At 46.1% G+C, this 14,072-nt stretch overlaps 1 protein-coding gene across 4 annotated transcripts in view; it reads right to left on the bottom strand.

Annotated features, from left to right (window-relative positions):
• Window positions 1-1,379: 1,379 nt before the first annotated feature.
• Window positions 1,380-14,072, bottom strand: part of Cnot10 (CCR4-NOT transcription complex subunit 10) — a 50,103-nt gene continuing 37,410 nt past the window's right edge. For 3 of the 4 annotated variants that reach the window (XM_028767360.1, XM_028767361.1, XM_028767363.1), the window contains 6 exons: window positions 10,215-10,328; window positions 8,118-8,248; window positions 7,289-7,324; window positions 6,973-7,100; window positions 1,969-2,044; window positions 1,380-1,814 (listed from right to left, as the gene is read on the bottom strand). In XM_028767360.1, coding sequence (XP_028623193.1) covers window positions 1,660-1,814; window positions 1,969-2,044; window positions 6,973-7,100; window positions 7,289-7,324; window positions 8,118-8,248; window positions 10,215-10,328 — 640 coding nt within the window. In that variant the 3' untranslated portion in view covers window positions 1,380-1,659. The remainder of the gene's footprint in view (window positions 1,815-1,968; window positions 2,045-6,972; window positions 7,101-7,288; window positions 7,325-8,117; window positions 8,249-10,214; window positions 10,329-14,072) is intronic. The other variant, XM_028767362.1, reaches the window with a different exon arrangement.

The following is a 14,072-nucleotide window of genomic DNA, read 5'->3' as shown; positions in this document are numbered from 1 at the left end:
ACCTGCCTGCCTCTGCCTCCCAAGTGCTGGGATTAAAGGCGTGCGTCACCACTGCCCGGCTGTAAAAGTAACTTTTATTCGACAAATGTAATAGTCGTCTTAGAGGGTCACTGCTGACTAAGCTCATCTTTTCTAAACTGTGAGGTTGGTTTAACTCAGCTGTTCTGGCTCAAACTGCTCTTCAGGCTGACTGATTCAATTTGGCTCCTCTCAGTTCCCCACTGAATTGTTCTTTTTGGCCTCAAACTCTGGTAATTTGTTCTAATCTTCTGGATCCTTCTCATTCTCTAGCTCATCCTGTCTGCACTTGTAACCTGTCTCTGCAAAACTGCACCACCCTGCCCCCCTTGCTTTAAATAAACCTTTTCTGACTTTTGTGAGAATTGGGTGTGTCCTGACTCATTCAGTTAAATCTTTCTCAGATTCGTCACTTTGTCAGCCCCTCACTTAGATATCGCTTTCAAACATGGCTGCTTCCTTCTATAAACTAGCCCTACCTTCACTGTTAGGGATTAAAGATGTGTACTATGGGTGTGTCTGCATCCCGGCTGGATCACACAGACCCAGAAGGTCTTTGGGCGTGATCCCTTCCCAGAACACCCGTGTTGCTGGATGGAAACTCTCCACATGTGAGCGTGCACTGAGCTTATGTGCACTTCATCTGTGCAGGTGCTTGCAGAGACCAGAAGATGCTGTCAGATACTCCTGGGGCTAGGAGCCATAGGCAGCTGTGAATCACGTGGGTGGAGGGAACAGAACTCTGGTTCCTTAGACCAGCAAGTGATCTTCACCACCTGAGCCATCTGTCCATTCCTACTGTCAGGATTTTTCAGTAAGTGATTCTTATTGTATTAGTTATCTCCTTTAAACTCAATTATATCCTGTGGTGTTTGAGTGAGAACGGCCTCAGAGACTCATAGATTTGAACGTTTGCTCACCAGAGAGGCACTATTTGAAAGGATTAGGAGGTGTGGCCTTGTTGGAGGCAGTGTGAAACCGAGAGTGGGCTTTGAGGTTTCAAAAGCCCACACCAAGCCCAGAGCCTCTCTTGGCCTATGGACCAGGATGTGGCTCTGAGCTCCAGCCACATGTACCACAAGCTCCCTGACATGATGATAATGGACTAACCCTCTGACACTGTGAGCCAGCCCCCAGTTAAATGCTTTCCTTCCTAAGTTGCCTTGGTCATGGCATCTCTTCTCAGCAACAGAGCAGTGTGACTAAGAAGACCCTGAAGGTGAGCATGAATTTACCTCACCTCCAATACTCCAAGGTCAACTTCTGAAATGGTTAGAGTTGATGTTTCTTTTTGTTTTTTTTTTTCCCAACTTTGACAATAAATCTGTTGCTCAACTATTTCAAAACAGACTACAAAACTGTTCTGTTAAGAACATGTTTTAATGCCTAGACACAGACATACCAACACAATGGTTCACAATTAAAAGACTGGCAGAGATTAAGTAAAAACTGAAAGTGGGTTATGAGTCCTTAATTTTAAGTAAGCCTCTGGCATAAAACCCAGCGGTACAATAGTCTCAAACTGTCTTCCAAACCAGCACCTTTGCCACTGTATTTTCTTTATTGGCTTTCCTGTAGGACAATTGAAAGGCTCCTGAACATACCCTGGGGCTCAGGTAAGAGTTCCCCCAAGGCAAGCTCTCACTTCCTCTGCACGGTGGTGAATGCAGGCATTTGGATGGGCGGGACGGAGTGCACAGGCTGGAATACTGTCTTCTTCCTCACGTCAGAGTGTGCTTTTACCGAAGGCAGCAGTTGGTTCCTCTTGATCATCTGCAAGGCCAACTGCGTGTTACCTAGAAAAACAGTCCATTAAAGAGAACCAGGCTTTATTTAATTATAGGGACAAACCAACATGCCTTGTCCTGAGTTTGAATTTGAAGAGAGATGGCAGATACACCAAAACTCTTGAGTACTTTGAAGGTCAACACCCTGAAGAGACTCACTCACCATTCTGCAGCTCAAGGTAGACGGCTAGCAGGATGGCCTCAGGAGGTACCTCTTTAGGATGGATCATCGATGCCGCCTTTGCCCATGAGAGAGAGAGAGAGAGAGAGAGAGAGAGAGAGAGAGAGAGAGAGAGAGAGAGAGAGAGAGCGCAACCAGTGAGAACCAACAATTTAAGATACAACTCTAAGTACCACAACAGACACAAAGTCCCCAGAGACATTCTCCATGAGAAGCTTGCAAGCTGACTTCGGAGTCCTGTTCTCAGGACCCCTTGGCACCTGTGCTGTCTCCTAGCTGCCTTTGCTTTTACAGTGTCTCATATCATAGCCAAGGATGGCCTCACACTGAGTGTCCTGTGCTTGGAGCTATGTTATTATGCTTGGCTGTTTGTGGCCAAAAGGGGATAACAGGCCTTCAACACAGGGTGACGCTCCTGCCTCATACCCTGGGTAGAGGGTACAGTAACACGCTACCTCACTTAGCATAGCCTTTTCTGGAAGCCTACCTACTATTAAACTCTATGTATTTTCCTTATGTATGGCATGAAAATGTAGGTTACCCAGCCTCCACCCACTTTCCAGCACTGCTTTTGGCTCCCCTACTTCTTAGTTATTTTTTGAGACAGAAATCCCAGAGTATTCAACCAAGGATGGCCCTGAACTTCTAACCCTGACCTCTATCTGCTCAGAGTTACAGGTCTGTATGACTTATCTGTTTAAAAAATTTTTTTAGATCAGTTTATTTTTATGTATGTGTTTTATATGTATGTATGTATGTATGTATGTATGTATGTATGTATGCATGTGTATGTATGTGCACAATATCCATGCCCAACAAACTGAGGAGGTCAGAAGGAAGCATCAGATCCTTGGGAACTGGAGTTATAGATGGTTGTGGCCCACCAGGTGGATGCTGGGAACCAAACCTCCTGAGTTCTTTGCAAGAATAAGTGCTTTTTTGTTTGTTTTTGTATTTTATTTTATTTTTCGAGACAGGGTTTCTCTGTGTAGCCTTGGCTGTCCTGGAACTCACTCTGTAGACCAGGCTGGCCTCGAACTCAGAAATCCGCCTGCCTCTGCCTCCCAAGTGCTGGGATTAAAGGCGTGTGCCACCACTGCCCGGCGGATAAGTGCTCTTAACAGCTGAGCTATCACCAGGTGGTGGTGGCAGCAGATCCCCTTAATCTCAGGAGATTAAGGGTCAGAGGCAGGTGGGTGTCTGAGTTCAAGGCCAGTCTGGTCTACAGAGAGAGTTCTGAGATAGCCAGAGTTACAGAGATACCCTGTTTTGAAAACAAACAAAAGTCTCAAAAAACAAAACCAACCAAACAAAAGAAGCTGAGCCATCTTTCTAGAGCCCAATTCCTTTCCTTGTTTATTCCTTTGTGAGTGTGTGTGTGTGGGGGGGGCAGTGTATGTGCCACAGTCCACAGTGGAGGTCAAAGGACAACTGGACAAGCTGCTTCCACCAATGGGTCCTGAGAGAGTTGAACTTAGGCCATCAGGCTTGATAGCAAGTGACTTTACCAGTGAATCATCTTCCTGGCCCTGTTTCCTCAGAGGTCAGATTTAATTCATCCCTTCAGATCCCTGGAGCTAGAGTTACTGGTGACTGTCAGCACCTAACACGGGTGTTCTATATGCTCTAACTGCTGAGCCACCTCAGCTGCTTCATGGATTTGACTTTTTATCTTACATCTCTTCTTCTTGAAAGGGTCTCTTACTGCATAGCCATGGAATGTCTGGAACTTGCTATGTAGATCAGGTTGTCCTTAAATTCAATGATCTACCTGTGTGTCCACCTTCCACTGAAGGCCACTGTGCCAAGCTTCTTATTGTTTTAAGATGGTCACTCATGAAGTTGTTCAAGCTGACCCTAACATTTCAATCACCCTGCCTCAGTCTCCCCAGTAGGAGGGGTTTTAGGGCTGTATAGACAGGCCGTATTTCTCCTTTCCTTGGAGCTCTTACTATGTCTCTGCTGTACTGCACACTACTGAGTCTACACTGTGGTCACATGACCAGGTTTACTCTTATCTCTTCAGGACAAAAATTTTTTTGGGAGTGTAGGGGTTCAAGACAGTTTCTTTGGGTAGCAATGGCTGTTCTGGAACTCTGTAAACTAAACTGGCCTCAGACTAAGAGTTTCACCTGCCTTTGCCTCTTGAGTGCTGGAACTAAAGGTGTGCATCAGAAGGCCTAGCTAGTTTGTTTAATTATTTGTTTTTGTTTGAGACAGGGTCCCTCTGTGTAGTCCTGGCTGTTCTCTTCAGGACAGATCACAGCTGCAGTTACCCCACCATCTGCATGAGGATAGACATGGTGCGGCAGAGGCTTCACCCCCAGGACAAGGGAGGCAAAAGGAAGAACACAAGTTTGAGGTTAGCCTTGGCTACAAAGCAAGACTCTAGTTCAACAAACACTTGTGTGCTTTCCTGAGTGGAGTAACTTGCAGATTTAAGCAGAAACTGCCACTGAATCTGTGTCAGCACCACAGCTCACCAGCAGTCCCCTCTGATGCTGGACTAAAATTCGGAGTCTGGTTGCTTAGGTTACAGGTAAATTCCTTGTGTCTGTCCCCTGGAGTCTCAGGGCTCTCTGTTTCCCCACCGCTTTGCTTCTTTCTTTAATCCAAGTAGGAAAATATTCTTGTACAAATACTTCTTCCTCCTGCCCTCCCCCCTCCCCCCCTTCAGTTTACTTGAGGCAAGGTTTCTCTCTGTAGCCCAGCCTGGCTTTAAATTTTTAGTAAGACTTCCTGGGATTACTGGTGCATGGCACTATGCCCAGCTAAGACAGGAGACTCCCTGATGATAAACAACCAAAGTTCACCCAAGTGGAAGAGAGGCAAGTGAACATGTGAATATGGGCTGGGAAGAAGCTTCTTTCTGTATGACTGCTCTGTAAGGTAGACACCTATCTGACAGGCAGAAAATGTGAAGTGCTGGGGAGGCTGAGGGGGGATGCAGGTGTGTGGCTTCTGCACATTTCACCCAGAGCTGAGCCACCTCTGCCTCTGAGTGCACCACCATGCCTGCCCGGAGAGACTGCACTCACTCTCAAGATGCACCCCATAAGTGGGGTGGGCACCTCTTCCCTCTCCCGTCACAGGCGGCTACAGCTAGCTCTAGACAGTGGAAGTGCCATCTATGCCTGCAGGGGTGGCTGTATGTGTGCAGGAGCAACGCTGCACTTTCTGTATACTCACATGTTTATTTTTTGGGGAAAGGGGTGTTGAGATGGATCGGGGTAAAGGAAATAACTAAGTTAATGACCTTAAGTTGTCTTCCAACTTACACACACACATGTGCATGATATTCTTCTTTAAATTCTATTTTCTTTTAGGGCTAGTAAACACAGGCCATTTGCTGTAATTCTTTGTATCAACCACAGTCTCTCTAAATAGCCTTTACTAGAATAAGAGAATTCAAGGTAACAGCTTCCTGAGACTTAATGGCACCTGGCTGCTGACTGTTGGGAATCATGGGTAGGTTCTGGAAGCTTCAGCTCAGAGCCCTTTCTGACTCTCCAGGTCACTGCTCTCTTGTCCTAGATACCGTGGGCCTCCCGATTAACAATGGCCCTGCCACTGGATTAACCCAAAGAACAGAGACCAAAAACAAACCTGAAACCCCAACAGGACTGATCTCATCTGTCTCTTCCTGCATGGCAGCAGCCACGACCACCTGCCGTATGAGAACCTGAGTGGGATCAACACACTAACCGCAGATCAAAAGCCCTGCTGGCCACAGGGGCTGAGGTCAGGGGGCATCAGAAGGGCTGTGCATACCAAGCTCCCTCACTGACAAGACATTTTACCTCTTTGCAGTTTATAGCTCATGTGCTCAGCCCCTCAAAGTTTCGCTGGAGAGGTCAGCAGCAATCGTTTGATTTTGTACTTGAAATGCTGACTAAATACCACCAAACTCTCACATGATTGTTTTCCATGACATAGCCCATAACTTGTACACACTCCAAGGTCACCTCTGTGAGCCAACAATGTATGGAAGCTGCTATGTCTCCTGGGAGTCGGGTCAGTCTCAGTGTCAGTCTCCCTAATACTGTGAGAAAACAGGTTCTCTCATGATGTATCTTTGTTTCTTGAGACAGAGTTTCTCTGTGTAGCTCTGGCTGTCCTGGAACTGGCTCCATAGACCAAGCCGGCCTCTGCCTCCTGAGTGCTGGGATGGAAGGCATGCACCATTATAAACACCATGACCCAATCAATTTGGGAAGGAAAGGGTTTATTTCCACTTGCAGCTTACAGTCCATTATTCAGGGAAGTCAGGAGGAACTCAGACAGGGCAGGATCCTGGAGGCAGGAGCTGGTGCAGAGGCCATGGAGGAGTGGTGCTTACTGGCTTGCTCCTCCTGGCTTGCTCAGTCTGCTTTCTTATAGAACCAGGAGACCAGCCCAAGGATGGCACCACCTACCATCAATCAGTAAATAAGAAAATGTCCTACAATCAGATCTCATGGAGGCATTTTTTCAATTAAGGAGCCTCAAATGATTCTAGTTTCTGTAAAGTTAATACAAACCAGGCAGCACACAAGGTCTCACTGTGGCTCTGATGCCCTGGAACTCTTTATAGGTCAACTTAGTCTTGAACTCAGAGATCTACTTGTCTCTACCTCCCAACTGCTGGGATTAAAAATGTGTCCCGGGCTGGCGAGATGGCTCAGTGGTTAAGAGCACTGACTGCTCTTCCAGAGGTCCTGAGTTCAATTCCCAGCAACCACACAGTGGCTCACAGCCATCTGTAATGGGATCTGATGCCCTCTTCTGAAGAGAGCAATGGTATACTTATATACATAAATAAAATTATATATATATAAAAAAAAGTGTCCCACCATGTTCCCAAGAATATTTTAAACCTGGAAAAATATTTCAAGTGTTTAATAAATTGACCATAAACCTCAATCAAAAACTCACAAACTCCATCATAAACACCCAGGTCCTCTGATGGCTGGTGTGGACGAAGTCTGCCCCTCCATGTTCTCTCACCTGATGCAGACATTTCCGGGCCTTGTCGTACTCGCTCCTCAGGCAGTATGCACTGCCCAGGTTGAAGAGCATCACAGTCCGGGCAGAGTTGACAGAACTGGGGTAGCACTGAGGGGCGCGCTTGCCAGCTGAGGAGAGAGCGTAGACACTGATGAAGGCCTGTGCAGAGGACAGAGAGCACCGCTCCACGGCTGAGCACTTGGAACAAAAGCACTAGTCCTCAGGCTGACAGATAACGAAGGACACAGAGATGCAGGGTCTAAATCTTTGGGATGCAGGCCAGGCTACTTAAGGATTTACAAAACTTCTTACTTACAGGATTCCATTGCTTCATTTTCACCCTTGTCTGATCCTACAAATACATGAAAATAAATCTGAGGGCAGGACAACAGCACATCTTCTAAACACCTAAGTTCTTACCAAGTAGGAGCTTACTGAGTGCAGGTATTTGCGTTTGGTGTTGTGGAGGCTCTGTGAAAGGTGTCGGGACGCAACCTCACCACCACCCCACGGGAGTTAGTCATGCAGAGGGGACCACATGGTTTCACATAATCAGAAACTTAACCGTGACTGAAAATTGTTTGAAAACCATGTCTCCATTCCCTCTTGCACAGTGGAATCAGATCAAAGAAAAAAAGTGTCAGAACCAAACCAAAATAAATCTTAAGCCAGGTGAGCTGGCACAAACATCTGCAATCCTAGCACTCAAAAGGTCCAGCCAGGTCAGAGGATGGCATGAGCCCAGGAGTTTGAAGGCAGCCTGGGCAGACAGTGAGATTACATCTTTTTAAAAGAGATGGGGGGGGGGTAGTGTGGGGTGCGAGGAAGAAAGAAGAAAGGAAGGACAGATGGATGGGAGGAAGGGTAAGGTAAGAAGGAAGGATGGAATGAAGAAGGGAGGAGGGAACGGAAGGGAAGGGAAGAATCCTAACATATCAGCCTCTGAGTGAGAATTTAGGCCACGTGACAAGCAGTTCCCAGCCTTACTTAGCAATGACTACATAGTAACAATAGCCATAAGCACAGAGAGCTGACTTCAGACTTCCTTCCCTTCACGACCACACCCTTAGGGCCTACCCATCCTGAGTTACACAGGATGGAAGTGGCAACAGTGACGAGCTCTGATCAAATGTGTCCTCATTAACCTTGGTCCTGTTCATTTGAAGAGATCCCTAAGGAGACATCAGTGACATTCTCTGGGTTCAAGTGCGTAATGGCATCAGATATTCTGTCCAGGGAGATGAGGGCTTCTGCGGCATATAAATGGCCCAAAAATCTGAAATGAAAATGCAAATTCCAGTCTGAATAACAGGTCATCACAGAAATGCTTAATGTATAGACATTGGGCATGCATTTCACATACTTCACATCCCTGGCCTGAAACCTAAACTTATTTAGGTTATTCTAACCCAGCAAGAAGGCTAACTCTTTTTTTTTTTTTTTTTTTTTTTTCGGGACAGGGTTTCTCTGTGTAGCCCTGGCTGTCCTGGAATACACTTTGTAGACCAGGCTGGCCTCGAACTCAGAAATCCGCCTGTCTCTGCCTCCCAAGTGTTAGGATTAAAGGCATGCGCCACCATCGCCCGGCAAGAAGGCTAACTCTTGACAACAAGCCTATTTCCTGAATCCAACCCATGTGCCAGAGAGAGCTAAGCCTTGTAAGCTGTTCTCTGATCTCCACATGCACACCAACATATATATGTACCACCTCAGTCACCATCAGTAGAAATGCCACAGAGAAACAAACAAATAAATAATACAATTAAAAAACAACAACAGCTTGGGTGGTGGTGGTGGTTGGTGCATACCCACTTGGAAGGCAGAAGCAGGCAGATCTCTGAGTTCAAAGCCAGCCTGGTCTACAGAGTGAGTTCCAGGATAGACAGATCTACATAAGAAACTCTATCTTGAAAACTGAACCAAACCAAACTAAAAACAAACAAAAAACCAAAACCCCAACAAAACAAAAACAACAAGATCCAAGAACAAAAACATTGAAGGATCTGAGTTCAATCCCCATGAAGTCAGAAGAAAAACTAATTGCAAGCAAAGCTATCTTCTAAGCTCCGTATGAGCACCATGGAAAGCCCATGCCTGCCATCTGACTGGCCGCCTGTGATGTCATGCCCTCACCCCGTCACAGTGCCATGGCAGAACCCACAAGAGACGCTGGCCTCCACAAGGTGGAGCCTGAGAACTGCCTCTGGAGCTGTCCTCTGACTTTTCCCGCTAAGTGTGACACACATGCTGTGGCCCTTACACACCTACATTTACACACATACTAGTAATAAATTAAATCTAAAACCCCCCAAACAAAAGAAAACAGACAGACAAAACCCACATCCTAAGCCAGGCACAGTGGGACACAGCTTTAGTCTTAGTACAGGGAGGCAGCCAGGCCACCCAGGGCCACGTACTGAAGTCCTGTCTGAAAAGAAGTAAATTCCGCAGTGCGACTCCATGTTTCCAAGGCTGCCTCAAGCCTTTAACTTCTGGTCCCTTTGCCCCACGAGACCACCACTGCCAGGATGACAGCCACATGTGGTCCAGGCTATGTGGATGCCGCACCTGAACCCAGGGCTCCATGCATTCAAGGTTAAGTACACTATGGCCTAAGCCGCAGTTGTGGGATTTTTTTTTTTTTTTTTTTTTTTGGTATTACTTTTTGTTTTAAAGATAGGGTCCTGGTCTGGCTTTGAACTAAAAGCAACTAATCCTCCTCCTAAAAGTCTTAACTTTTAGTTCTAGGCTTACAGCTATGAGCTACCATTGCTTGTCTGTCCTTCTTCCTTCCTGCCTTTTCTTAACCCAAGACAGGGTTTCAAGTAGCTCAGGATAACTTGGTAAGTATCTGACTGGCTCTGAATTCCTGATCCTCCTGCCTCCACCTCCTAAGTCCCACGATTAACAAACAGTCTTCCACCTGCCCATGTGTTTTCTTCAGTGGCACATATCCCACTGAAGAGTAAAAGCAAGACACATAGAGAGCAATCAGAAACTCTGAAACAGGGGCTGGAGAGATGGCTCAGTGGTTAAGAGCACTGACTGCTCTTCCAGAGGTCCTGAGTTCAAATCCCAGCAACCACATGGTGGCTCACAACCATCTGTAATGTGATCTGATGCCCTCTTCTGGTGTGTCTGAAGACAGCTACAGTGTACTCACAATAAAATAAATAAACCTTTAAAAAAAAAAAAAAAAGAAACTCTGAAACAAGCAAAAGTGAAGGTGAAGTCATACTTACTTAAGAGAGCCAGACAGCTTGGGCTGCTGCAGGAGCTGATCTGCATGGTTCAAAGCCATGAGGTTGTCACCTAAGGCCAGAGCCACATAAGCACTGCAAGCAAGGATGGAGCACCTACAACATAAAAAGAGGAGTCCAGACTAGAGTCACACATGTGTCGACAGTACCTTTGTCCAATACTAAAAGGCTGCAAAAACAAGTATCGGTGTAAGGACCGAGCAGACTGTACAGATCTGGGGGGTTGGGGGGAGCTGGAGGACAGCAAGGGTGGGAAATGATATAATTATACCATAATCTCAAAAGGTAAACTAAAAAAATACAGGGAGACTAAGTAAAACACAAAGGTTAAACGTGAAGTGACATGTAGGACATATGTTTCCAAATATACTTTTCAAATATGGATATAAGTATTTCCATGCTTGGTAACACACTAGAATTCCAGTACTAAGGTGGGATAGGAGGGTCTCAGGTTTGAGACCAGCTTGGGCTGCATGGCGAGCTTGTAAAAATAGTTCCTATTTTTTAATATATATTTTTATTGAGTTTATAATGACATCATTTCCCTCCTTTCTCCCTCCCGTGTATTCTGTCCTCCTTGCTCCCTTTCATACCCATCCCTCTCCCCCAAGTTTTCATGGCGTCCTTTTACAGGACCGTGCTAGTCTCTGCACTGATCCAATTCGTATACACACCGTCAACTAGAGGATGGAAAAGGGTCTTACTCTAAAGTACAGACTGTCCCCACACTTACAGTCTAGATGGGCCGTACACATGAGCTCCCAGTGCTGAATGACAGGCGTGAGCCCACCAACTGCTCAAAGACAGGGTCTTACTCTGTAGTCTAGGCTGGTCTCAAAACTCACAGCAACTCCCCTGTCTCAGCTTCCCCAGTGTTAGAGGATTGTATGCAAACCTTCTGGCATTTACTAGACAGACCAGAGTGGCCTCAAACTGAGATTCACCTGCCTCTGCCTCCAGCGTACTAGGACGAAAGCTCAGGGTCACCGCACCTGGCTTTCTCCAATTCCTCTCCCCCTAATCACTATTTTTTATTTCATGTATGAGCAGCACAAGTGTGCTTAGTCCTTCACAGGCCAGAAAAGGGCATCAGAGCCTCTGGACTGTAGATACAGATGCTTGTAAGGTCATCAAGTAGGTACTGGAAATTGAACCCAGGTCTTCTAGTGCTCTTAGCTGTTGAACCATCTCTCTAGCCCCTCTAAACTTCCTATTTGTTTGAGACAAAGTCTCTCTACATAGCCATGGCTGTCCTGAAATTCACTGTATAGACCAGGCTGGTCTTAAACTCAAGACAGGTAACTACCTGCCTCTGCCTTCTGAGTGCTGGGATTAAAGGCATGCACCACCATGCTGGGCTGCCCATCTCATTCTTGAGAAACATAAGTATCCCAGTAATTTACGGTGGACACACAGCTTAGTGGTAGAGTACCTGCCTAGCACAGGGAAAATCCTGAATTTAGTCTCTAGTACTACAAAAAGAAAAAAGTGCTGTGATGCTCTGAATGAGAAATGTCCCCTACAGTCTCATGTATCTGCACACCGGGACCCTAGCCAGGAACACTGTTTGTGGAAGTTATGGAACCATTAGGAGGTGTAACTTTGCTGGAGGAAGGGGGTCACTAGGGGCAAGCTAGTGGCTTTTTAGTCCTGCGCCACCTCCTGTTACCACTTTACTCGCTTACTGGTTACTGGAATCTTCCACTGGTTTGAGGAAAGGGGGTTGCCCCATGGCTACGGTCCCTAGAGTAGGCATCTCTTGCCTGGCAGACCAAGGAAGGGGAACAGTGACTGGTCGGGCATATCTCACCTCCAGAAGCATGTCAGTAGTTACATCTGTGTGACAAGACAAGGCTGCTTAATACTTCTTTTGGCTTGTTTATTTATTTGATCTTACTTATTTGATTAAGTAAGTGGTGCTTTAAGACAAGGTCTCATGTAGCCCAGGTTGCCTTAGATGCATTCTGTGGCTAAAGATGGCCTTGAACTCCTATTATTCTTGCCTCCGTGTCCTGAGTGTTGAGATTACAGGCATGGGTCATTGTATCTGGTTGTTTCGATTTTAATTTAAAAAAAAAAAAAAGAAGAAGTAGAAGAAGATATTGTCTCATCCAGTCCAGACTAGCCTTCAACTCACTATGTAACTGAGGACGACTTTAACTTCTGATCTCCCTGCCTCCGCCTCCTGAGTACTAAGACTGGAGATATCTGACTACTTTGTGTGGCTGGAGATCGAGCCCAGGGCTTCACGGGTAGCAGGCAAGTCTTCCAACTAAGCCACATCAATCTTCCTACCTCTACTTTATTTTAAAATCTTTTTACTTGAATAAAACTATCTTGTGTGTGTGTGGTGTGTGTGTGTGTGTGTGTATGTGTGTGTGAGAGAGAGAGAGAGAACATGGAGAACATGTATGTGCTACATTACATGGGTGGTGGCCAGAGACAGTTTGTTGGGGGTGGTTCTCTCTTTCTACCATGTAGGTTCTGAGGACTGAACTCAGGTCTTACTGGTGGCAAGCACTTTTCAGCCAATGAGCTAGCATGCATGTCTGAGCTACCTTCCAGGTCATGTCCAAACACCTCCTTGTTTTTATTCAAAAACAGCAATCACTATTCATACATTCTCAAAGTATCCAGTGCACTCAGGAGGCAGAAGCAAAAGGATAGTGTGTTTTAGGCCACCTGGGTTACACTTAGAAAAATAAAATAAAATAAAATAAAAGAAGGAGGGGGGTGCTAGAGGTTGAGTACTGAGTGCTCTTGCAGAGGACCTGGGTTTGATTCCCAGCACTGTCCATAACTCTAGTTCCAGGGGATAGGATACTTTCTTCTGTCCTTCATAGGCACCAGGTACACACAGCAAAACCACACATACACATAAAGAAAACAAATTTTAACAGTCACACATGTATTGTTAGAAAGGAAAACAAAATTATTTAGTATTAGGGCTGAATACAGACCCTTGCACATGCAGCCAGAGGATACACGTCTCCAGCAGCTGAAGAAGACCATCAGGGTTTAAATGATGCTCACAAAGTTTAATCTTTTTTTAATCCAGTTTTTTGGTGGCTCTTCCAATGAAGGCAAAAAGTAAGCTCTTTTTTTTGTTTTTGTTTTGTTTTTTGTTTTTGGAGACAGGGTTTCTCTGTGTAGCCCTGGCTGTCCTGGAACTCACTCTGTAGACCAGGCTGGCCTCAAACTCAGAAATCCACCTGCCTCTGCCTCCCAAGTGCTGGGATTAAAGGTGTGCGCCACCACTGCCCGGCCAAAAGTAAGCTCTTTAAGAGCAGCAGCACAGTTTTCTACACTTATACAATACTGTACTACTCTCTAGGAGGTATACAGGTAACTGTTGAAGAACATGGGCTATGTATGTCAAGCACGGTGGTACACTTCTGTATTCCTAGCCGTTGGGGGCAGAGGCAGGGGGACAGTGCTCAAGGGCAGACTGGACTGCACAGCAAGACCCTGTCTCAAGAAAAACAACAAGCCGTGTGTGTTGGTGTACGCCTTTAATTACAGCACTTGTAGGGCAGAGAGGCAGGCAGATCTCTGTGAGTTTGAGACCAGCCTGGTCTACAGAGTGAGTTCCAGGACAGCCAGGGCTACACAGAGAAACCCTGTCTTGAAAAAAAAAAACAAAAAAGAAGAAGAAAAACAACGAAAGCAAGAGCTTCATCAGACCGTCTTTCCTTGGCTCCCATGGCAAGCCCTGGTGCCCACAACAGGACCACACGAGCAGGCTCACCGGGAAGGACCTGCCCTCGCCTTTCCTGACAGTAGGTGGCCATTACTGCTTCCGCCCACTGTCAAGCTGGCTCTGGGTCCAGAAGTCATCAT

This window comes from Grammomys surdaster, unplaced genomic scaffold (assembly GCF_004785775.1).
Source record: "Grammomys surdaster isolate TR1022 unplaced genomic scaffold, NIH_TR_1.0 172, whole genome shotgun sequence".
Classification (NCBI taxonomy): domain Eukaryota; kingdom Metazoa; phylum Chordata; class Mammalia; order Rodentia; family Muridae; genus Grammomys; species Grammomys surdaster.
The sequence above is the reverse complement of the archived record's forward strand: the minus strand, read 5'-3'. Positions and strand labels throughout refer to the sequence as shown.